Genomic DNA, 25,833 nt, shown 5'->3' with positions numbered 1-25,833 from the left:
GCTTTCACAAAATACTAGCCTTCTCATCTTGAAGAATTTTCAGAAGAAAAACAGTCAAGGACAAGTCAGGGGTAGCGTCAGTCAATGCCAGAGTACACGGGACGAGTAACCCTCCAAAGAACGCTGACTGAAAAGATGTTCTTCTCCCAAAGTCCTCCCCACAACACTCCACAAAGCTCTGAAATCAGTGCACAACCAGGCTCACCGCGCACTAATCTCTTCAAAACCGGCTGTTGGTGATGCTGTCAGCTCTGACTCTAGAGTTTCAACCAACCTCAAAACTGCAGATCGTGTGAACCCCAGGTCTGGAGGGAGTCTGAGTGGCTCACCTTCATTTTTGTCAGCATCCAACAAATTCTGGAATTCTGTGTGGAAAATCTCCAGGTGTTTTTCAATGAGCACTTGCTCGCACTTCCTTGCTAGTTCATCTTGTGTGCTTTCGTGAAGGTAGACCTGGACTCTTCGTTGTTCCTCGAGCAGACGGGCCTCTGCCTGCAGGAATTAATTCGAGTGAACCGTCTGGATTCACTTCTAAAGAACTGCTACACGAATAATGGCAAATTAAATTCACAAGCTCTAATACATTAAGAGAAAAGGGAAGGGGTCCTGTGACGTTAGGTGAATGCCAACCATGTTTAAGTGGTCACTGATGTGCTCCATTTTCTCTGCAACAGATTTCCACCTCTAGCTCCTTTTCAAATGACTTCACAAGATTATCTTTGTTAGTTCAGATGTGTTCACGTCAACTTTCGTCCTTCAGGTAAGTGGCTTTTCACCTTCTGGGGGCAATATCCCTACTGTACACTCTGAGACACCTATGGACCCTCTCTTATCCGTGGACACCATGTTCAAAACCCCTATTTTTGACTAAAAGCCACCTGAAGTCAAGAGTCACATGAATACATTCCCTGAAATGACCACATGGAAAGAGTTCTTAGTAATCAGACTTTTAAACAAATTTTAAGGAAAAATATCAGGGCCTTCTCTTGCCAACCATTGAGTATATACCTCTGTAACTACTGGATTATTTACGCATTTCGATTTCTTACCATTCCCTTCAAGGAAGAGAGGAAAACAAAGATGTAATTTAACAGAGCAGCAAAATAAATAGAAGTCCGTATATTTTACAGTGTATCAACAGAAATATGTGTGGTATAAAGCATCACCGAGGAATCACTAAATTATCAAAGCAACGACGAAATTTCAATGATAATCTCAAATTAATCAGGTGAGAAAGAGAAATACTATACTTAGTATTGTAAAAGTGCCCTACTTTCCAAAATGATTTTAGATTTGGTATAATTTGGGAGAAATATATAAAAATTCAACTGGAAGAATAAACACTCAAGAGCCAAGAAACAAAAAATGCAGGCGGGATTTATGCTGTCAAGAATTACTAACAATGAAACGGTTATTTAAACAATAGAAGTCAGAACCTTATTACACATTCCAAATGGTCAAATGTGAACAAAATAAACCTGGAAATTATCTGGAGTATTTATCAAAATGTCAAGGTCCTCGACACAGAATGATCCCTGAAAAATTAGTTAAGTTCATCCAAATAAAAAAAACATGAAAGGAAAAGGAACAATTTATTTATTTATTTTATTTTTTTATTTTTTAACATTTATTTATTTTTGAGACAGAGAGAGACAGAGCATGAATGGGGGAGAGTCAGAGAGAGAGAGAGGGAGACACAGAATCGGAAACAGGCTCCAGGCTCTGAGCTGTCAGCACAGAGCCGAATGCAGGGCTCGAACCCACAAACTGCGGGATCATGACCTGAGCCGAAGTCGGACGCTTAACCGACTGAGCCACCCAGGCGCCCCGGAAAAGGAACAATTTATAAAAGAAGACATATAAAAAACCTCAAGTTCCTGGTAGGAAGTAATGAAAGCATAGCATATTTGGCTAATGGAATACTATTATCCAGTAAAATAAGTAACAATAAAATATGTTAATGTAACAAATTAGTTGGCGGGGGGGGGGGGGGGGGGGGGGGAGACAAGTTACCAAAAAACCTACAGAATTATTCCTATCTGGTTTTATATACATACTTAGTGTTCCAAGCTTGCAGGTTTATGTTCCTTGTATTTTCCAAAAAGCCTACAATTAATGTGTATATATTCTCTGATTATGAAGTTATTTTAAACCATATGGGATCGTTTGTGCTTTAACTGAGAAGTTCTACATTAAGCGTGTACTGCTTCAGATCTGATACTCACTAAGCCTCAAGAATGCAAGCGATATAGTAAAATACAGGACATGCAAACCAAAAAGCACTTCTTTTTCTGTTTGAAGTTATACCTGTTTCCTAGAAGAACAAAAATCACCTTGGGCAGCAGAAACTCCTCTGTTTCAAACTCTGCTTTCTCCTAAAACAAACTTTTACCCCTGCCCAGATGAAAGGTACAGCTTTGGTGGCACTGCTGACTCATTCTCTGGGGGGGGTCACAGTGGCTTTCCAACTCAGGCACTGTGGTAGGGGCAGCATTCCACCACAGGACCCTCCCGCAGGGGCCGAGAAGGAAGGAGAGAGTAAACTGGCCCCTGAGTGACTAAAAAACATTAAAGAACAGAGGGGCCTCAGTAACAGCTTATTTTAAATATAAAGAAACCAAAGTATCCAGTGGTGTCATCACGTTTGTGGATTCTAGGTCAAGTAAGCTCTTGACCATCACTGTCCAGAACACCAGGATCAAATTCAATTTTTTTAAAAATTTATTTATTTTGAAAGCACAAGGGCACAAGTGGGGGAAAGGCAGAGAGAGAGAGAGAGAGAGAGAGAGAGACAGACAGACAGACAGAGAGACAGAAAGACAGAGAGACGGAGGGAGGGAATCCCAAGCAGGCTCTGCACTCTGTTCTGAGCCCAACTCAGGGCTCGATCCCAGGACAGTGAGATCATGACTTGGGCTCCTATCAAGAGTCAGATGCTTAACTGACTGAGCCACCCAGGCGCCCCCAGGACCAAGTTCAAAATGACTAAATAAAACGAAGCAATTAAAGACCGTCCCTGTTAATTCTACTAGGATGGGTTCCACAGGAAAAACAAAAGGAAAAGCAGGCCCACTCCCTGCCAAAAAAGGAAATCAATGAAATACTGAACATCTGACATCAGTAACCTAGAATAGTCAACAAATCTTTTGTAGCTCACATGAGTCTCAATCACATGAGACAGCAGGATGTGTTAAAAACCCTAATGTGGCTTTGGGTCATTAATTCATCAAAGCCATCCCTACTGAAGATTCTCAAATGTTTCCACTAAAATATCCCTCAAATCACAGAAAAGGGAACGTAGACCCCTCAGGGAATTTGCACACCTAGCCCAAACTAGCGGCTAAAAGCAGAGTATTTTTTAAAGGTTCATGCGTTATCTCAATATTGTTCAGGAGTTTTGTATATTATTTCCTGACAGACTGTTTTAATATGAACATAATTTCCCCTGAAGTTACTGAATAAAACGTGCCACTTTTTATCCTCTGGTTTTGCATATTCTCAGGCATCTACTGGAGGTTCTGAATGATGAATGCTTATATCATGCTTACTATCTGCTAAGCACCAAATATATACGTATTACAAAATAAAAATTATTACGTGACACCTGGGTGGCTCAGTTGGTGGAGCATGTGACTCTTGATCTTGGGGTTGTGAATTCATGCTCCATGTTGGCTATAGAGATTAGTTAAAAATAAAATCTTAAAAACAAACAAAAAATTATTACCCCCATTTTACAGATGAAGAAACTGAGGACCTGGGGCACCTGGGCGGCTCAGTAGGTTAAGTGTCTGACTTCAGCTCAGGTTATGATCTCACAGTCCGTGAGTATGAGCCCGTGTCCGGCTCTGTGCTGACAGCATGGAGCCTGGAGTCTGCCTCAGATTGTGTCTCCCTCTCTCTGCCCCTCCCCCACTCACTCTGTCTCTCAAAACTGAGTAAATTTTAAAATAATAATAATAGTAAGATAAAGCCTTAAAAACAAACTAAAACTTATTACCCTCATTTTACAGATGAAGAAACTGAGGACCAGGGGCCTCTGGGTGGCTCAGTTAAGGGTCCACTCTTAATTTCGGTTCAGGTCATGATCTCACGGTTCATGAGATGAAGCCCCACATCAGGCTCTGCACTGTCAGAGCTTGAATATATGCTTTGGATTCTCTTGCTCTCAAAAATAAATGGATGGGCAGAAGGGAGGGAGGGAGGGGAGGGAGGGAGGGGAGGGAGGGGAGGGAAGGAGGGACGGACTGAGGACCAGAAAGGTTAGGTCAACTCCCCAGGAAATGACTGAATAGGGATTTAAAATGACATTTGCAGCCCAAGGCTCTAGGTAGGAGAACTGTTCATACAGCTAAATTCCAATTTTATGCTCATAGATCCTCTACGTTATGGACTTCCAGAATGTGAGGGAAGTCATGTTTGGTAAGATCCAACTGGATCCGGGCCCAAGCTGTAACCCCTGTAGGAAGGAACCCCCTCTAAGAGCACCGGGGCGCAGGAAGCATGCTGCAGCCCCGAAGGCAGGGCTCACACTGGCAATCTCTGCTCTTCAAGCTGCCTTTGGTTCCAGGCCTGACCTAAAAATGAGACTTCCCCACTGTGGGGGCGCTCAAGTCTCTGGCCTGAAGAGCAGACCCCGTCGTGTCACCCCCACCTTCCCGGGGGGTGGATAATGGAGGTGACGGGAACCCAGCGTCGCTCTTGCCGATGTGCACCCTGAGAAAAGACCCCACTTTTAAAAGAATCACCAGATGCAGGAGAGTCGAGAAGAGATGTGATCATGAAAACGACACTGCCAAACGAAAAACCCGCAATAACAGGCGATGCTAAGACTGAAAACAGATTCTGCTCCGAAAGTTCATTTGTCAGGCGACAGACACTCAGAATGAGCTGGTTAGGTCCCAGGTCAGCACACCAAAAGCTAACTTAACCCACAGATAGACACAAAGAGCTAATACTGTTCCAAGGATAGTATTTCCGAAGACTTCCATTTTTGTCAGGTTTTGAGATGTCAGAAATCTGTTCGTCAAGGACTTTTAACTGCACACGTCTCAAGCCCACTGACAACCATGACGGCCTAGGGGAAAAGGCACCCAGGACGTCACACACACTGGGTGGGGCTGTGCGCCTACAGAGGCACACTGCTGCCCTGGCGGGCTGACCGGCTACCTCGATCGCACCTGCCCTGAGTGGCTGTGCGGTCCCCTCCTCTCCCGGCCAACAGAGAATAAAGGGCAAAGCAGAGATGAGGCACGGTCGGCCCAGGCTCCCTGGAGATGTCCTTGGACGTCTCGGTCAGGGGTCAGCAAACGATAGCCTACGGGCCAAATCCTGCCTCTAAGTCACATTTTACTGGAACACAGTCGCACGCATCTGTTTACATGTTGCCATGGCTGCTCTTCCCTCAAAGGCAGAGCTGAACAGCTGCCAGACCACGTGGGACGCAAATATTTGCCCTCTGCCCCTTTACAGAACAGGTGTGCTGATTCCTAACCTAGGTCACTCCTCACGGAGAAAAGTCCGGGACACCTGTATTCCCGAGAAAGAGAACCAAAAAAATTACACCAGAACTTCGCTGGAACATCACTCAGTACTGAAAAAGACTTACGGTACAGTTTGTGACCAATCTTAGATCCTGTGGTTTCAGCACGATCTCCTCTACTGTAAACTTGAAGGCTGTACCGGAGACTGTTAGGGAACAGTTCAGAAGGGAAGACAGCAAAGTTTGCAAACCTAGCAACAGCTGGTACTTTGAAACTTATCTTCTCATTGACTGAAGCCTGTGGCTTCCATTAGCTACAGCTACCCACGCTAGGAGAGCAAGTTCAAAACACAGAAGCCACACAGCTCTGACAGTTAGATCCTCAGAGCCCTGGAGAGAACACGGAGCCGCGACGGTCAGATGAAGTTATTATGAAAGCTCCTTGGTGCGCGGGGAGAAGCATCTGTATGGGCTACGGACACTGCAGGGGAACACTGCCCAAGACATGATCTGTGGAAAGAGCTGTGCACGTCAAAGAGAATAACCCACTGGAGCGGCGAGAACCGTGTTAGCTGAAGCCTACCGTATGCGCCGTATGTAAGCGTACCTTTTTCATATATTCAGTCACTGGGTTCTGCTGCAAGAATTCAGTGCTCTCCCTGGTATAAAATCTCTCCGTGTCGGCCAAAAACTGAGATTCAAAGGACTCTTTATACACTGTCAGCGTAGGGCCCTTGGCAAAGGCGTCGTCTTCATTCAGCCCCAACTCCACTAGAAACAGATAGGAACTGTATTTCAATTACCCTAGTTTTTGTTACATTTTACCCAACATACCCATGAGTAACATTCAGCTCAAGTTACGTTTAAAAGGTAAATGGAAAATGGCAGGACATAAGGTAAGCCTGCTATTCACCGGTGTGCACTGAAGTACACCGCTTCAATGAAAGAAAAAAAGAAATAAAATCCAAGACATAAAAGGAAGTAATTCTGACCCGTGGCCAAGCATGCTTCAAAGTTATCGTGAAGTTCACTTAAAAAACTTATTAAACATGACATTTCTTTTTTCTAAACGTTTATTTTTGAGAGAGAGAGAGAGAGAGAAGGAGAGAGAGAACGTATGCGAGCGAGTGAGGGGGGGCAGAGAGCGAGGGAGACACAGAATCCAAAGCAGGCTCCGGGCTCTGAGCTGTCAGCACAGAGCCCGACGCGGGGCTCGAACCCACAGACCGCGAGATCAAGACGTGAACCGAAGTTAGATGCTTAACCGACAGAGCCACCCAAGTGTCCCAACACGACATTTATTTCTAATTGAAGTGTAGCTGACGTACAGTAGCCTATCAGTTCCAGGAGGTCATCACAGGGATTTGGTATTTGTGAATATGACAAAATGATCCCCACAGTGAAGTACGGCCACCACCTGTCACCTTAAAAAGTTACTGTATTATCGCCTACATTCCCTATGCTGTACCTTACACCCCCCATGACATTTCTTTTATAACTAGAGGTTTATCTCTTAATCACCTTCACTGATTTCACCTGCCTCCCCACAAGGACTAAATGTAAACTTTCAGAGAAACACGAGGCCACTCAAGTTTTCCGAACATTGCATTAGCTCATCAGTTGCTCAATCTCAACTTTTCAGGCTGACCCAGGTCTCTGGTCCTCTTCCCACTCCATTAATGACACTCCATCATATTATATATCCAGTCATTCAGCAGTATGAGAGCAGAAAATAATTCAAATGTCGAGTTCCTCAAAAGTCCCATGAGAAACAAAGATCAAACAATTTTTGTGAGGGGTAAAATCAAACAGAATCACACTCACTTAAAGAGAGTTTTTTGAGGGCCCTTGTACATGCAAACAATATTTTCACAACAGCTAAAATATCTGTCAACGAATCTGTCAGAACACGGTTAGGATTGCCATTTGACACGAAAACTCTGAGTAGGTGAAAGGGAAATGGTTTACCGTAAGACTGTACAACTCCACTTATCAGTCTTGTGTTGATGGTTTCACCGTTTCTTTCCTTTTCAATCAGTTTTAAAACAGCATTTGTTACCTTTAGGAAGGATAAAGGGAAAAGACCTGTAGATTACAGACTACAGCACGTATGTTACTACACATCTCTTGGACTCTGAGAACATTACACAATGCAAGGTGCCAGAAACTCTTAGGGCATTCTAAAGCTGTGAGGAGACAACGCCTACGAAATGAAATCTGTAAGGGGGTTTTAACAGGACGACACGCACACTCTCACACAAGTGCGTACCTGTTTATTCAATGGCCTGAACAGACAATCTCTCCAAGTCACCAACGCAAGCTGGATGAAAAGAAAAAGGAGAAGCGTAAGAGGTCTACACTTTCACCACGTTTGTCTAAGGCTGCGGTCCTAGGAATCAGCCTGAATCTCATCTATCAGTATTTCTAGATTATAACTGGGTAAAAATCTATCATGACATCAGAGATGCTCGAGTTAGCAACTTCAAGAGGTTTCGAAATACAGCCGCTTATCAGCTCCCATTTTAATAATTCAGACACAAAGAAAACCTGGATTTTAGGAGACCAAACATATCAGCTTACAGGGTGTCAGTGGAGTCAACCTCTAACGCTGTTCCCTGGCCCAAATTTAATTTTTCATCTAAATGAAGATAATTCCAGTTATCATAGTTTCCTAATACTCGATAAATTAAGTAACCGATGATAAAAATTCAGCATGTTGTGTATCTTACTTGTGGTGATTTGTGTTGCACGGATGCACACGGCTGGAAACGCACCAAACTGCACACTTTAAATAGACGTGGTTCATTATATAGGAATTGCTCAGATTTCCCATTTTACTTGCACTCATGTGTGTTGGAGTCTTTGATGCATTTCTAAAACTTTCCACAGAAGTTATGCCAGAAAATCACTATAAAAATGCTCCCCCAAGGGGAACGGTTATAATTCATAAATGATTTTCAGCTGTTTATTGAGAGAGGTAGTATTGAGTAAAATTCAAATTTTTAACAATTCAATATTCAAATATAAACTGGTGAGGAACTCACTTAGACATAAATGCTTTCAATCTTATTTTTCCTACATTTAACCACAGATAAGACTAGGTTGATGTAAGATGTATTTCAGAAAAGATTATGTGTAATTTAATTTATGCAATAAGCCCTGAGTAATGTTCCTACCACACACACAAAAAAGGCAACATGAAAAGCAATATTTAAGAGAAAACTACTTTTTAAATTCGTTTATTTATTATTCAAAAAGTTTGGGGGGCGCCTGGGTAGCTCAGTTAAGTGTCCGAGACTTCGGGTCAGGTCATCATCTCGTGGTTTGTGAGTTCGAGCCCCACGTCGGTCTCTGTGTTGACAGCTCGGAGCCTGGAACCTGCTTCAGATTCTGTGTCTCCCTCTCTCTCTGCCCCTCCCCTGCTTGCGTTCTGTCTGTCTCTCTCTCTCAAAAAATAAAGATTAAAAAATTAAAAACTTTTTTTGAATCCCAGTGCAGTTAACAGTGTTATACCAGTTTCACGTGTCCAACAATTCTATGCACGACCTGGTGCTCATCGCTGTTAAGTGGACTCTCAATCCCCTTCACCCATTTCAGCCCTGCCCCGGCCCACCTCCCCTCTGGGAACCACCAGCCTGTTCCCTAGAGTTAACAGTCTGTTTTTCGGTTTGTCTCTTTTTCTTGGTTCATTTGTTTTGTTTCATAAATTCCACATACGAGTGAGACTGTACGATATTGGTCTTTCTCTGACTTATCTCGCTTTAGCATTACACTCTCTGGCTCCATCCATGTTGTTGCAAAAGGCAAGATTTCATTCTAAGAGAAAACTATTTTTAATTAAGCACGAACAATACATACTCATGTAATGTTTCCATAAAAATAAGATTTCAGAATTAGAAACTATGATGTCCAAGAAGATGTTAGAAGGGAAGAGCCTCATTTGTCAGGAGAAAGGCAAGCCTGGGGCGATTTTCCCTGTGCAAATTCTGCTGCCTCGAGTCTTAGACTTCTTTCTTTTTTTTATTTTTATTTTTTTAACGTTTATTTATTTTTGAGACAGAGAGAGACAGAGCATGAACGGGGGAGGGGCAGAGAGAGAGGGAGACACAGAATCGGAAATAGGCTCCAGGCTCTGAGCCATCAGCCCAGAGCCTGACGTGGGGCTCGAACTCACGGACCGCGAGATCGTGACCTGAGCCGAAGTCGGATGCTTAACCGACTGAGCCACACAGGCGCCCCAAGACTTCTTTAAAGCAAGAGTAAGGAGGGAAAATGCAATGCCATGGCCATGAACTTCTAGTAAAGATATACTACACCTTTAAAAATAACTTTTTTCCAAACATTGTTCTAAATCAAGACAGCCTTAGGCAAGTCTAATTTGACTCTGGATAACCTGTCACTTTGAAGGAAGAAAGGAAGCAGAGATGCCAAGAAAGCAAGGCCAAATGTACACCAGACAAAGTTCAGATGAACAAGGAACGGAGTCCAGGAAAAAATCTTGCTCCGTCACTTTAATGTATCAATAATGAAATTAATTTACGTCCTCTGGTGGACATGAAAGGAAAACAACAACTTTCTATAATTAATACGGAAGAAAGGATTATTAGGGAAAAAAAGGTAAAACTTTATATTGTGCGACAAAGCATCCCCACCTTCTGGAACTCCTGGAAAATCCAATGAGAGATCACTGTGCCCAACTGTTCCTCTGTGTCAACTGATGCTTGAACTTTATGAATTCAACAGGTTCACTGAAGAGCACACAGAGGAAATACTGTTTCTAGACAGGGGTATTCACTGGCCTTTGCTAAAACTTACGGCTGCATATTGTATTTCCAAACGGTTACTACAGACAGTACTTAAGGATGTAGAAGGTATGAATTTTCAAAGTAAATAAAAAATAGAAGCTGAAAATCATAGCCTACGAAGTATACGTGAACTTCTTTCTATTTTCTCTGTTCTTGAATATAGCACACAAAAAGTTCAGGTGTAACGATTTTTAGGAGTCTGTGACATTACTGCAGGGTTCGTGTGGTGTTTTAGGTCAAGGTGGCATCCAAGAAGAAATCACCCAAATCATGCCGATTCGTAAAGAAAGCATTTGTGAGTGGAAAAGAAAAAGGAAAGTACAAAAGGCTCAACTCAAAATACTAAATCCACAAAGTTTTGTTCATTATACATATCACATATATAGGATATATATAAATGATACTAGTTTGTCATGAATCTATGATACATTACATTTTCCTTTTATTTAATCTGTCCAAAATAAAGCAATAAAGTACTGCTAATATACCAGCATTCTGGGAGATGGAGATAATCTCATTATGCAGAACTTAACATGTTCACATCACTGGTTCAAGAAGAGGACAGTCTGTGCATCTGATAGCCCGTTCCGAACAGACAGGCCTTCTGTCGAGTCCTTCCCCTCCACTGGTCTACGACATCAGTCCCCAAAGCTGACTGGACATCACAGTCCTCTCAAGGGACTCCAACAGTCTGCTGACCCCCACCTCCAGGGTTTCTAGTAAGTTGAGGCTGGGGCCCAGTAATGTGCATTGCTAACAAGTTCCCAGGTGTCCATGACGTGGCAGGTTTGGGGACCACACCTTGAAAACCAATGGAACTAAGAAACAAACATATTAATGAAAGTGATTCAGTCACTCGACTTCTGCCTTTTCACAATCTATTTTCATGCCGTCTAAAAAGAACCTTCAACTTTCAACTCTGTCAGTATCGTATTATTTTGTAAAGAGAGAAGGCAGGGCATCTCACCACACGGTCCTCTCCCTCAACAGCTTCCCAAACCACAGAGGCCACGAGGGCTGATCTGGGAGGCCCGGGTCCCCGGCTCGGGACTGGATCTGCCTGACACAGCCAGCACGTGGGATGCCCAGCGCTACAAGCGGGACAGTTCCAGGCTAGAATGGACGGCTGGTCGAGTAACTGCGGAAGAAACTTATCAGTAAATGCAGAAGTGTGGAGGCTGTATTTCAGAACTCCAATTTACTCATCCTTTCCTGCCACAAAATATCTAAGAGTCATCTGTCGATAAATTAAAGCAAAGGAAATTAGCCTCTGGGTCTGAAAACAGCTTCACTACTCGCCTAGCTCCCCCTACTGACAGATGAGGCAGCACTAAGAAAGCACACACGTGAAAGGTGTTTAAAAAAATCTTACAGAATAGATTTCATATATTCCTTTCCGTCCCTCGTCACATTCACGGCGAACCCAATGTCTATTGAGGTAGGCACAAATTCCATTCAGCACTTTGCTGGAAAATCGATAATCCTCCCATTGTTGAGTGTAGAACTTCAGTACGCTCTCATCCATCAAATCTTCTCCATCCTAAAAACAAGTGAACCCAAGCTTTAAGGACTAATTTGTCACATGATAAATTAAAAGTTCACTAAAACAAACCTACGGCTTTAAAAATACATCCATGTGTTCGGTTTTAGATGAGCTTTTTATTTTATATACAAAACATGCTCATTAACACCAATTCTCATAAGAATATAGCTTGTGAGGAACAGACTATAGAGAGAATTTTAATGAAAATTCTTTCAAAATGGAAACTTTCCACGGTGGAATATTATGTATCATATACACTCATACGAAGTACCTTCAACTTTTAGAATGAAGGGAATAAGGAATTTACCTCAAAATCAGCCCCGTTTTGATATTTTTCAGTTAAAGTTAATTAAAATGTCCTATTAGCAATTTAGACCACAGGGCCAATACTACTCAATTTTTTAATGCATCTGCTTCCTTCATTAAATTTACTTAAAAACTATAAATTAATAGTTTTTACACTAATCTGTTGCATTTCTGTAAAAATAAGTGTAATGGTACAATATTTTTTCTTTAACAAGATCTCAAGGGGAAAATGTGCATTCACCAAAATTATTTTTACCCAGATTTCCACAAGGTAAACCACAAATTGTTATGTGAAGGATCAACCGGAGATTTTTTCCTCCAGTATTAATGACATCCGCAAGGTAAATCTGCCTCCTTAAAAACTGCATATTCCACTTCAGTGTCCCCGAAATGCGCTGCAGCAAGAAAGCACAGAGGTGACAAACGAGGGACGCAGCCCCGCCATGAACCGAGGGCCTGGGAAGGCCACCCGCTCGCCCTGCCTCAGTGTCGTCAACCTCAGAACTGAGGCCCCACAAACACGTGACACACAAGTGAGCCCATAAGCCACTTGATACAACTATCAAATGTAAAGGTTTGCCACTCTGGCTTATAGCACAGGACCTTTTCCAAAATGCAAAGATATCACTGATAGAGCACAGCTCCCAATACTTTCATACAACACAATATACTCCTGTTCTTCACTTTAATGCTGAAGAATAATCAATTCCAGTGTTCACTTTCCAAAGTGTTCTGAATAAACAGAAGGACACAGCGGTTTCAGGAAAACTCTACGAAACACACGGTTTAGGGAACATGAAAATCATGCTATCTTAGTCACAATTTGTGGTCAATCAACTATGGTCTGTTAGAATGATATTAAGTTTCCAATTGCCTTGTGAAATAGATTAAGAAAAACAATTTTGAAGCATGCTGAAAATTTTGCATAATGTCTGTGTAAACAAAAAATCTTTAAAGCATATACACAGAGCACAGACTTCCCAGGGTCGAGAGTATAGATGTCTTCACTCACTCTATGTGACATGTGTAGCACCAGATGAAGGAGCACTTGCCCATCCTGTGGCTGGATGGAAGGCAGGCATCACACTGCCTTTCCTACAGAGGATGGAGACTGAGGAAGGAAAAGGCAGAAGATGAAGGGGAAAAACTATCATCGTCCGAGCAACGGCTCGGAGCAGGAGGAACCATACTCGAAGGCCATGGATGTTCGTAGAGAAACCCATCCTAGCCAAGGGCACGATTTCATCGTAGCTCTGAAATACACTACATGACCATGTGCAAAAGGAGGTCACAGTGGAAAAATGTGATCACCAAAGGTTAGATAACCTTACGATCATTTGTACATTTTTAGACAAAACAACACACTGGGGTCAAAATACAACACAGGTGATCTGAATTCATAATGAGATGCTCGGAGTGAAAAGGTCCGTTAATTTCTAACAACCAAATACAAAATGGTTAGTGATTTAAGGAAAAGTATTAATCGGATATAAAGCTATCAAAGCCTTCTAATTTAACAAATTAAAAAACAGAATATAGCTTAGGAAAGCTTCATCTTCGTAACAGGTAAAAGACTAAGCAAGAGCAAAATAGCTTCATGCAAACATCAATGCCGAAAACAATGAACAAATAACAGTGAGAGATTTAGCATTCAATCAAGTTAGAATCATCATTTCACTATTTTCTTTTACATTCTATTATAAAGAGTTAAGTATAAGTATACACGTACAACGTCTTACCTTAAGAAGATTTGTCAAGTAATTCTTCAAAAATTCTTTAAGTCGTTTGTATAATTCCAAGCCAACAAACTGAGCTCCCCCAGGCGTCTGACCCTTTTTCGATTTGGAGGGAGGGACGCCAGCCCCTCGGGCCTGGTTTGACTGGTGAACACTCGTGCAGTAGTTATAAACGTGACTTGGGAGAAAAGTTAAGGAAATCAACATGCATCATCAATGCCAACAGTGATTAATACCGAAATATTTTTAAAGAAAATATGTTCATGCCAATATGCTTACAATACATCAACAAAAGTCTGTTAACACGACAGTGAAGGGGCGCCTGGGTGGCTCAGTTGGTTAAGCGTCCGACTTCGGCTCAGGTCATGATCTCGTGGTTTCTGAGTTCAAGCCCCGCGTCGGGCTCTGGAGCTGACAGCTCAGAGCCTGGAGTCGATTTCAATTCTATGGCTCCCTCTCACTCTGCCCCTCCCCTGCCCATGCTGTGTCTCTCAAAAATAAATAGTAAAAAAAAAAAAAAAAAAAAAAATTAAAAAAAAAAAAACCAAAACTACAGTGAAAATAAGACCCCATCCACCACAGCAATGAAGCTAGACATCAGCCAGCCCCACTTACAAGCCTGTCGGCAGGCCCAGGGACCAGCCTGCTGCGAATGAAGGAATGTTCTGAGGAAGGTCACCAAGGAAACACAGGACCTTCTAAGATCACGTAATGTGACTGACCTTGTGGGAAACTGTCCTTCAGAAGGCATGAAAAGAACTGGCAATCGGTACAAAGGTTCCATACAAGAGGAAAAAAAGTATCTCCTTCAAGAAAAACAAAAACTATAACCAGAGTCTATTTTGATGCCTAGCTATATTTCTAGAAGCATGTATTATAAATATCAAAATAACTAAAGCTTTATTTTAAAATTATTCATAAACGAATGTAAACAAAGCTACGCTTTGTGGACGAAGGACAAAAAGCAGAAGAAATGGCAGTGCAAGAAACCTCTTATCACAGGAAGTCACAAATGTCTAAAATTGATCAATCACAGATGTGCAGCACGCCTGCGCAGTACTGACAGGGAGGGAGCTGCGTAAGTCACAGGATAGACGGCGGAAGTCTGAAACAGCTGGAGGGGAGCTGCTGAGGACTGGGAGGCGGGGAAGGCAGAGAACCACGCTACTTTGTTATACAACCTTTCATACGATTTCAGTTCATCTGCACGTATTACCACTTGGATAAAACTAACAGACAACACGGACTCAGAAAGAAAAATCATTAAGACAATAAATTCTGGCCTGTTTCAGGTTAGTGCGTAAAGGCAGAGGTGATTTCAAAACACATTCCACACTCCAAAATACATGACACAGAAGGGTTAAGACTTAAAATATACAAACCTAAACCATAAAACGAAGAAAATACCCACGAACTGTTTCCTGATCTCAGATTGGAGAAAGCTTTTCTAAGCTAAGTCATCTAAACACTTAATCTGAGATTCTGAAAATATCTTAGTAAAAGAGATCTTTAACGAGTTACTATCTTTAATCAATTAAGAGAATTAAAAACGTGAAAAAGTTAACCTCCACAGAAACATGGGGAGAGCATACCAACAGAAAATCCCAAACCAAAGCTGAAAGAAATACGTATTAGTGGTTAAAAAGCCGAAAAAAAATCTTTAGCTTCAGTAATCAAAGAACTCTGCCTTAAAACAACCAATCATTTCATTAAACATTTCAAATGTACAGGGAATCACAGTTTATAACATACAATGAACTCTTATAAACTGATGATGCAGTTTGGACAAATCTCCTACTCCCATGGTCTCATTCCAGCTACACCTACCTCCCTCAACTTTTTAGGAAATTAAATAGTACAGATTCTGCAAGAGACCTGCTTTGTACTGCTCCCCAGTGTCTCCCTTCCTTCTGCTTTCCCTAGGGGCAAATACCCCATGATGTGGTGCACAGCACTTCCTACGAATGTTTTTACATCTTACTGTAACACTGTACCTGAAATTACCATTCCGTGTGTTTTCAAGTTTTAGATACAGCTTAGACCTTACAATAAGTCCTCCGTTTTCTTGTTGATGGACCCTACGAACGATCACTTTGGTTGAGGTCCAGGTTTTGGTAGTTCCCAACAAAGCTGCAAAGAATAGTACTATTAAGTTCTCTTGCATACATACAGGTTTGAGTTTCTCACACTACAGAACTGGCAGGTGATGGGAGAAAGGGGTCCATCATAAACTTCACTACCTGTTGTCAGATGTGCTGTCGCTGGACAGCCACCAGTGCTGTTTAACAGCCGACAGCCTCTTCCACACATTTGTACTGCGGGTCGCCACGGTGTTAATACACATTTCTCTGACTACAGCGAGGCGAAGATTCTCCTGAGTTTATGATTTTCACGTTCTCTTCTGTATATTACGTCATATCCTTCACAATCTTTTAAAAAAAAGAGTTTGCTCAGACACTGATGATGACAGTGTAATACATAATCACTTCGGAAAAATCTTTTGTTTTTTTAAATGTTTATTTTGAGAGAGAGTGCGCACGCGCCTGAGTTGGAGGAAGGACAGGGAGGGAGAGAAGAGAGAGAATCCCAGGTAGGTTCTGCGCTCTCAGCACAGAGCCCAGTTGCAGGGCTCGATCTCACAAGTGAGGCGAAATCAAAACTTAGATGCTCAACTGACCGAGCCACCCAGGTGCCCCTGGCAGTTTCTTGTAGAAATCAGGGTATATGTACAGAGTAGACTACTATTCAGCAGTTTAATGAACTACTGTACTGATATACCATGAATCAGTCTTAAAAACATGTTGAAGGAAAAAAGCCAGATATGTATGGTTTTACTTATATGAAGTTCTAAAACAGGGAAAATTATTTCTATGGTGATAGAAATCAAGAGTGACTTCCTTTTCCTTGAAGGGCAAAGACTGACCAACAGGTGCTCCAGGGAACTTTCTGTATTCTTGATTAGGGTATGGTTTACCTGAGCGTATATGCCTGTCAAAAAGAATTCAAACTATCCACTTAAGATCTGTGCACTTTGCAGTATGTGAATTTTGCCTGGAAAACATTTTTTAAAATGTAAGCCCGTAATAAGTATTACAGACTAATACTGAGCTGTCTTTTTGACCTGGCAGTTTTTCACTGTGAAAATCCCTACTGTATCACCATATACTGCAATTCTTACATTCTTGGAGTTTGCAGCCTAACTTCTTTTAATGGAAAGCATTATGTAAAGAGAAATTCTTAATTTGTCATCATCAAATTTATACAAATTTTCTTTTATGGCTTATGCTTTAATTTTTATTTAGGAAATCTTCTCTCCCAAGGCATGAATTCTAGTGCATTATTTTTTTCACCTGATTTCACATTGAGATTTCTCATTTTCCTGAAGTAAAACTGTGTATGAGGAAGAAATGTAATTTTATATTTGTTTGCATGGATACACAATGGTTCACAAACCATGTATTTTACAAGGTCTATTCTTTCCCCACCGTAGGTATTGCTGCTTTTAGAAAACTGCCCATTTCAAGTGAATTTTTCAAGTACACTGTCCAGTTGTCAATTGGTTCTTTTAAAAAACCTGTTGTTTCTGTGAGGTCTTGTATTTATTTTAAATATTTTTATGATTAATGCTGCAGAGAACCAGTTTGGGATTTATTTCTGTTTATCTTTATTTAATTTCTGTTCTTTTTCATGTACCTCTTTTATAATTGTTCTCCTCCTAGAAATTCTCGTTTTGGTCTATTGGCTTTGTAACCTTTCCTCTTTGTTTTAATGTAAGCATTTAAAACTACAGATTTTCTTCTCCACACCACTCAGGCTGCATCACCTAAGTCTGATCCGTATGGGTTTCCCTTACATTCAGCTGCATATTCTTTTTTCCATTATTAATAGTTCTCTTAAGAGTTAATTTAGGGCACCTGGGTAGCTCAGTCAGTTAAGTGTCTGATTTTGGCTCACACCACAATCTTGCAGTTTGTGGGCTCGAGCCCCGCATCGGGTTCTGTGCTGACAGCTCAGAGCCTGGAGTCTGCTTTGGAATCTGTCTCCCTCCTCAGCTCATGCTCGCTCTGTCTCTCTCTCTCTCTCTGTCTCTCTCTCTCTCAAAAGAAATAAACATTAAAAAAAAAAAGTTAAATTTTATTTCCAAAGGGTACTTTTAAAAAATCTTTTTTAAAAACCTCTTAATTTCACTTTAGAATTAATCAGAGAATATTATCTTTTTGATAGTTTCTTTAAAACGTGATGAGACCTACAGCTGAATATGTGATTTTCTTTACATTTGCCTGAAAAGAATGTCCATTCTCTAATGGATATAAGATCTCATTAGAGTAAGCTGGTCAATTCTGCTTTTCACATCTAATATATTGTCAGCCATTTCTCTGGGTATTAATTACTGAGAATTTCTAATGGAAATCTTCCTAATTATAGATTTGTCAGTTTCTCTTATACCTCTCTAAAATATCGGTCCTATATTTTGAGGCCCTGTTAACAAGTATATAAACTTTTGAATTATATTCCTGGTCCCTTGGTCTTGTTATTAGTAGGAAGTAACCATGTTTCCTCCTCACAATAGTGCCTGAGGAAATCCACGGGACCAGATGTTAGTATGGTTATTCCCATCTCTGGTTAGAATTTACCCCAAGTACACCGGTTCCATCTCTTTACTTTTCTACTTTTACATCTACTGCAAACCACAGCAAAACGCGCTCTTAAAAAAATGGAGTTTGATGGTCTCCAATGGATAAATTTGGTTTTATTATAAAACCCAAATATAAATATACTGTTATATACTGTTTTATACATTGCTATTTGGATTATTTTTTACCATCTTATTTTGATTATTTTTTTAAAAAATTTTATTTTCTATTTTCTTTGCTTTTGTTTTCTCCTTTTTCTTTTACCAGGTTGATGGCTTCCTTATTCCACTGTAGTTCTTACATCGCTCTGGAGTTCCATATTTTATTTGGTTACCCTTAAAATCTGATATGCATACTTTGCCTTGCACTAATTCTAGAAAATTCTTGGGTTGTCAACTCTTCAAATATTTGTTCCCCTATTTTCTACTACATGTATGTTGGACTTTTTCATGTTCTTTGTTCAAACTTTCTAATTTTTCTTGATTTATCATCTGGTTAAGTGATTCTTTCAACCGTGTCAAATTCGCTGTTTACTTTTAAACATCTTAGTTTACATCTGTAGAGTTTCCCAGTTTCTTCTTAAAGTCTGTCTTATTTCTATTTTGTTCCGCAGTATTTTTGTTTCTTTGATGTAACCATTTTTCACACTTAGGGGCACACTCTAAAGATCCTTTTCTTTGACATTCTTGGGGCTCTCATTCTGCTGTTCGTTCTATGTGCTGACTTGTTCTGATGGGATCTCTCCTCTGCTTGGTAACTTTTTTTCAGCTCATTTTTAGTGGGGTCTTTGTATTAATTTCCCAGCTTGGGGAAATCCTCCCCCCCCAAGGTGGTAATACAAACTCCAACCCCAAACACGCCGAAGGTAACAAATTCTCAGGACATACGTTCCCCACCCCCCTCACACCCAGAACTTATCTCAAACTACTTTCTAGTTGCCTCCGTGGGAGAGAAAGTCCGTTATTTTTCCAGTTCACCTTGTCACTAAAGATCTCCATGGAAACGGCAGCTCTCTCCCTGCTCGCCCAGGCACAAGGCTTTGTCTCCTTTTCTGTGTGGCCTCTGTCCTCCAGCGCACCCCTCCCCATATCCTATCCTCCTGCTTCCACACAGAGGCTCATACTTTTTACCAAGCACACAGTTCTAGGTGTTTGGTTCCGGGGAACTTCTTCGGTTACCTCGTTCGGACTGACTTCTGTCTCGTGGCAATATATTCATCTCCCAGTTATTAAATTAACAAAGGTCTTTAAAGAAACAATGAAGCCCAATGATAGCCAAAGTGCAGGAAAACGGGAGCTTCTATCCATTGGGGGTCAGAGAGTACACAGTTAGGATTTCTTCTGGAAGAAAATTTAGAAATATTCAAAAGCCTTAAAGCACATTCCTTTTGATACAACAACTATATGCATTTATCATGGGGAAATTATCACAGAATTATAAACATACTTAGCTAGCAAACTATCACCGCATTGCTCACAGTAGCAAAAACCTTGTAAGAATCTATACGGCAAACATAGGGAATTAGGTAAACACCCTGTTAGATTCATCTGAGGATACGGTACGCAGCTTTTAACAATGTCGAAGAACATAGAGTGGCTATAAAACCTGTGATGTATTGACCAAATTTCATCTAAGACACCAATCATAATACGTATCGTTACACTAAGAAAATGCTACCAGTTAAAATACAACATCCTTCGATGGAATTTTTAGGTTTACTTAAAGATTAGCCGTTTAGACTCAGATTTATGCTAACACTCTTTGTAAGTAAAGAAAAGTTAAATGAATTGGTTAAGACGCTCCTCGTAGGTTTTACGCAGTCTCACTCCGCTGAACCTTTAAGACCCTTGTCAAGGAGGGCTGCGTTTTCCACCTGTCACCGTGCTCCGTGAGCACCAAGGGCGTGAGTACTGCCCGTGAGCTTCCGGTCACAGAGGAACTAAGCATTTCCTGATCATCTGCTCCCACCCATTTTGTAAGTTTAGGTCCTGAGCTTGCTTGTATTAAAAGGTTTTTTCAGGGCAAATTCTTCAAAAGGTCCTTAATGCTGACAGAACAGGGGATAGTCAAGTTTGCACAGGTGCAGGTAATGACCACTGTGTCGTGACTGACACCCGACCAACCACGGTCCTGTGCCACCCACGGGATGAAGCACTTAAAAAACAAACAAACAACAGCAACAACAACAAAAAAACCCCACAACCTTAGAATCACTAACTGGTATATTCATAGAGCCATATGAAAATATGTTAAAAAGACACAAATAAGTAAAAAAGGAACTTAAAAGAATAGCATCTAATATGCTATTCTATGCATACTAAGCTTCATGCTATTGGGCATGAAGATGAAAGTTGATGTATCTGTTTGGCCTTTATTATTTTTTTTATTTAAGTTATCTCTCCACCCAACATGGGGTTGAACTCATGATCCCAAGATCAAGAGTTTTATGCTCTTCCGACTGGGCCCGCCAGGTGCCCCTCTGGACTTCAACAGCTGTTACTTCTGAAGGTGGGGGAGGGGGTTAATAAAAACCTTTTAGGCACACAATTTTTTCTTCTTCACCAAGTACTCTTTCCAGAGGAAAGGCCGGAGCACAGGACACACTCTCCCCCCGCTACCAATCATTCCTCCCAGCCTCACCTCCTCAGAGAGGACTGGACACAATGCAAGGAACCTGGTCTCACAGAACAAACCAAAAGGCACGATTTTAACAAAAGGAAACCTCTTAAAATCGGTCTTCAAGTTTCTATCCAGACTTGAACTTCACATTCGTTCCCAAATTAGGATTACCCTTCCCATTACCCAGAGTCTGGCGTGGAAAGCATTAGTCAGTAGTGGCTAGAGACAGTAGTGGTTAGATTTCCTGCTTGCTAAAATTTCAGTTTTCTTCTAAGAACTTACACCTTAGGTAAGTAATGCAGAAAAACTTACAATAAAAAGCAAGAGTGCTACGGTTCACCCTTCCCCACCTTCAGTAGCAACCACTTTTTTTTTTTTTTACATTTATTCATTTTTGAGAGAAAGAGAGACAGAGCACAAGCAGGGGAGGGGGAGGGGGAGAGGGAGGGGGGGGAGAGAGAGAGAGAGAGAGAGAGAGAGAGAGAGAGAGATAGAGAGAGAGAGAGAATGAATGAATCCAAAGCAGGCTCCAAGCTGTCAGCACAGAGCCCGACGCGGGGCTCGAACTCAAGAGCTGTGAGATCATGACCTGAGCCAAAGTTGGACGCTCAACCGACTGAGCCACCCAGGCACCCCAATAGCAACCACTCTTTTATTTCTTTATTTTTTAAAGCAGGCTCCAGAGCCCAATGCAGGGCTTGAACTCATGACACTGAAATCAAGAGACAAACACTTAGCCAACTGAGCCACCCAGGCATCCCTTTCTTTAATTTTTTTTTTAAGTAGCAACCACTCTTAATTTTTTTAATTTAAGAGGTGATTTGTCCAGGCGGATATGCACATATCTTCAAATCACATGCCCATACTGTTCTTTGACCAATCGACCTTTGCGTAAGTTACCGAATTCCTGCTGACAGAAAATATGGTTCACTGCAAACCCCTACCTCCAATCTGACTTCATCCCAACACTCACATCACTGTGGAGGCTGTTTTAGTCGACATGGAAACTTTAAGTTATACTTAAACCATGGTTCTGTGATTGGTACCAGTGTATCTAACCACAATTTCTGGCAAAAAGTAACTAAACTAGAATAAATATAAAACCAACTGTCTGAAGCCACCAGAGAACAACAAAAAGAAGTTTATACTGAAGGGTAGCCTAGTCTCGGAAGGAGGGAATGGCACAATCCATTTTTGCTCATATAAAAAGAAACAAGAAAATGAGACCCACCCTCAAGAGAAGAGATAATCGAGAGACTAATCTGGAGAGAACCCAATGTTGGAATTAGGAGACAATGTACCTATATCTATACTCAAGGATATGAACGAAAACATGGTCATAATAAGTGAAAACTAACTGCAGTAAAAAATAGTAACTATGAAGAAAAATTCTAGAACTGAATATTATCTAGAATAACTTATTTATTGGACGGGCTTGACAACAGAATGAGGAGATAAGACTTACGCAGAGAGACCATCAAAAATGATCAATTCTGAAGAAGAGAGAAAGAAAAAGAAAATAAACTGCTGAAAACCAAAAGGGAGAAGAAATTCTTGAAAGCCAACTGGGAAAAGTTACTTGTAACATACCAAACAAGAATTAAAATTACCACTAAGTTTTCATTAACAAATACAAAGGCCAGAAGACAGAGTAGTAACATCTTTAAATGTTGAAGAGGGGAAAGCCCATCAATCAAAAATTCTTTTTCCAGTGAAAATATTCTCCAAAATATTTCACATAGTATAGACTTGCATTTCAGGCGGAAGGGAATTGATACTAGATGGAACCTTAGATCTTCAGAAAGAAATGAAAACCATTAGAAACAGTAAATATAAGTATCAAGATTATTATAAAGTAAATATAAAGTATAAAAGATTACTTTTCTTAATTCTTTAAAATACAGAGGATGGTTTAAACCAAAAACTTATAATACTGTCTGTGGGTTTAAAGCATACGTAGATGTATCATACAACAGGCTAGTGGGACAGTAAATGGAACTGTACAGTTGAAGGTTTCTACATTCTCCGTGAGGTCACATGATATGAACTCTAAGTACAGTTCACTCTTGAACAATGTGGGGGTTAAGGGTGCTGACCCTCCACGTGGTACAAATCCACATATAACTTTTGACTCCCCCCAAACTGGACTATTATTAGTCTACTGTTCGCCAGAAGCCTTACCGACAACATAAACAGTTAATTAGCACACATTCTGTATGTTACATGTATTATATGCTGTGTTCTTACAATTCGTAAGGTAGAGAAAAGAAAATCACAAAGAGAAAATACATTTAAATACTGTACTTATTGAAAAAAATCTGACGGTAAGTTGACCCACACAGTGCAAACTCCAGGGTCAACTCTAGGCAAAAAGGAAAAAGAAAAAAAGAACACTGTAATCCTTAGAATGAGAACACACACAACCTCAGATGAACACCTAAAAGGCCAACAGATACATTAAAATGCAATTCTAAACAATTCCAAATAATGCAAAAGAGAGGAGAGTAGGAACAAAGAAATGTTTTAAAGAACAGAAAAAAAAAAGGTAGATCTAAAAATCAACCTATTAATACTTCCAATAAATGTTAACAGATAGACTAAAACCTACAATCCAAAGACAAGGAAGACCGGAAGGGACAAATACGGGGAGGACTCTCTATGCTATTACAGACGACACAACAGAAGTGCAAAGACACAGATAGGTTGAAAGTGAACAGATGGGGAAAGATGATCACGCAAACTAAGCCGAAGAAGGCTAAAGAGACTGTAACAGTACTGGACAAAACAGACTTGAAGGAAATAATACCGGAGATCAGAGAGACATTTCGTACTAATTAGAGGGTCAATTTATTAAAAAGACCATCATGAATGTATATTCTTCTAACAGAGCTTCAAAATACACCAAACCAAATGTGGCGTAATCCTCCCGCCAAGGCAGATTTCCAGCTCCTAACGGGACATTACTGAGCAGGGGCTTGGGGAGAGAAGTGCACCCTCACCTCCCACAAGCCGACGCGATCCTGCTCCAGCACAACACCGTCTACACCTAATGAATCCATATCCTTTTCTTTTTTTTTTTTTTTAAAGTTTTTATTTTGAGAGAGAGAGAGAGAGAGAGCGAGAGCGCGCGCAAACGAGAGAGGGGCAGAGAGGGAGGGAGACAAGAGGATCTGAATTGGGCTCTGGGCTGACAGCAGAGACCGATGCGGGGGTCAAACTCATGAACCGTGAGATCATGACCTGAGCCGAAACCGAGTCGGATGCTTAACTGACTGAGCCACCCAGGCGCCCCTCCATATCCTTTTCAACAGTCCACCGTATGCTCATCAAATAGGCTATTTTCTGGGCCATTAAAATGGCCCTTTCTACATTTTTAAAGACTGAAATCATACAGAGTGTTCTCTGACCAAAATGGAATTATATTAGAAATCAGGAACAATGAGCTACCCTGGAAAACCTCAACCATTTCTAACTAAACAACATTTCTATATAATGTAAGAGTCATAAAAGAAATAACAAGGAAAACCGTAAAATGTTTTGAACTAAATCATAATGAAAACAAAACACACCAAAATTGGTGGAATAAAGGTAAAAATTCCTTTGAGAAATTTATACCTTCAAATACTTCCGTAAAAAAAGGTAGGAGGGCAGTATTACTAGGATGGCAATAGTCCGCACACGGATATACACGTCCAGTGCAACCCCAATCAGCATCTCCAGCTGGTTTCTTTGTAGGAAGCGACAAGCGCCCTCTGATACTCATATGGAATTGCAAGGAACCCAAAACAGTCTTGAAAAAACAAAGTTGGAGTACTCATACTTCAAATATTTAAACAGTTCCTACACCGCACAAATCAAGACAGAGAGGTACTGGCAAAGGACAGACATATAGATCAGTGGAACAGAACTGAGAATCCAGAAATAAACCCAGGTGTCTGTGGACAACCGGTTTTCAACAAAAATGCCAAGACCATTCAAGGGGGGAAAATGAAAATGGCCTTTCAACAACTGGTGCTGGGACAATTCAGACAGCCACAGGCAAACAAAGGAATTTCCAACCCTTACTCCCCACACCATACAAACTCAAAATGGGTCAAAGACCTAAATGTCTACCCTAAAACTATAAACCACTTAGCAGAAAACAGAACGCTAAATCATGATCTTTGATGTGGCAAGGGATTCTTAAATGTAACAACAAAAAGTAACCAATGAAAAAAATGAATGAATTGGACTTCAACATTTTTAAAACTTTTATATCAAAGAACAATCAAGATAATGAAAAGTCAACCCACAGAATAGGAGAAAATATTTACAAATCTGATAAAGTATTTGTGTGTAGTATTAAAAACCTTTAAAACTCAATCAAAAGACAACCGAGTTAAAAAATGGGCAAAGAGAGGTGCCTGGGTGGCTCAGTTGGTTGTGTCCGACTCTTGATTTTGGCTCAGGTCATGATCTCAGGGTCGTGGGAATGAGGTCCACGAGGGGCTCTGGGCTGAGTGTGGAGACTACTTAACACTCTCTCTCTTTTTCTCTTTCTCCCTCTGCCCCTCATCCTTTCACAAGGGTGCGCTCTCTCTCATTAAAAAAAAAAAAAAGGCAAAGGATCTTAACTGACATTTCTCTAAGCAAGGTAGACACGTCATTAGTCATCAGGGAAACGTAAATCAAAACCACAATGAGTAAACTTCATGTCCATCAGGATGATGGC

The 25,833-nt window shown here is 40.8% G+C and overlaps 1 protein-coding gene across 7 annotated transcripts in view; it reads right to left on the bottom strand.

Moving 5' to 3' along the window:
• The window catches only part of CUL1 (cullin 1), a 105,140-nt gene that overhangs the window by 29,007 nt on the left and 50,300 nt on the right, over nucleotides 1-25,833 (bottom strand). For 5 of the 7 annotated variants that reach the window (XM_023250691.2, XM_045052947.1, XM_023250690.2 and 2 more), the window contains exons 3-8: nucleotides 13,873-14,047; nucleotides 11,657-11,824; nucleotides 7,749-7,799; nucleotides 7,448-7,538; nucleotides 6,087-6,250; nucleotides 330-492 (exon numbers count right to left, since the gene is read on the bottom strand). In XM_023250691.2, coding sequence (XP_023106459.1) covers nucleotides 330-492; nucleotides 6,087-6,250; nucleotides 7,448-7,538; nucleotides 7,749-7,799; nucleotides 11,657-11,824; nucleotides 13,873-14,047 — 812 coding nt within the window. Of the gene's footprint in view, nucleotides 1-329; nucleotides 493-6,086; nucleotides 6,251-7,447; nucleotides 7,539-7,748; nucleotides 7,800-11,656; nucleotides 11,825-13,872; nucleotides 14,048-15,902; nucleotides 16,000-16,109; nucleotides 16,278-25,833 lie in introns of those variants that run through there. The other 2 variants (XM_045052944.1, XM_045052945.1) reach the window with 2 other exon arrangements.

Source organism: Felis catus, chromosome A2, assembly GCF_018350175.1.
Source record: "Felis catus isolate Fca126 chromosome A2, F.catus_Fca126_mat1.0, whole genome shotgun sequence".
In the NCBI taxonomy this organism is placed as follows: domain Eukaryota; kingdom Metazoa; phylum Chordata; class Mammalia; order Carnivora; family Felidae; genus Felis; species Felis catus.
Note: the sequence above shows the minus strand (reverse complement) of the source record. Positions and strands in the feature narration are given on the sequence as shown.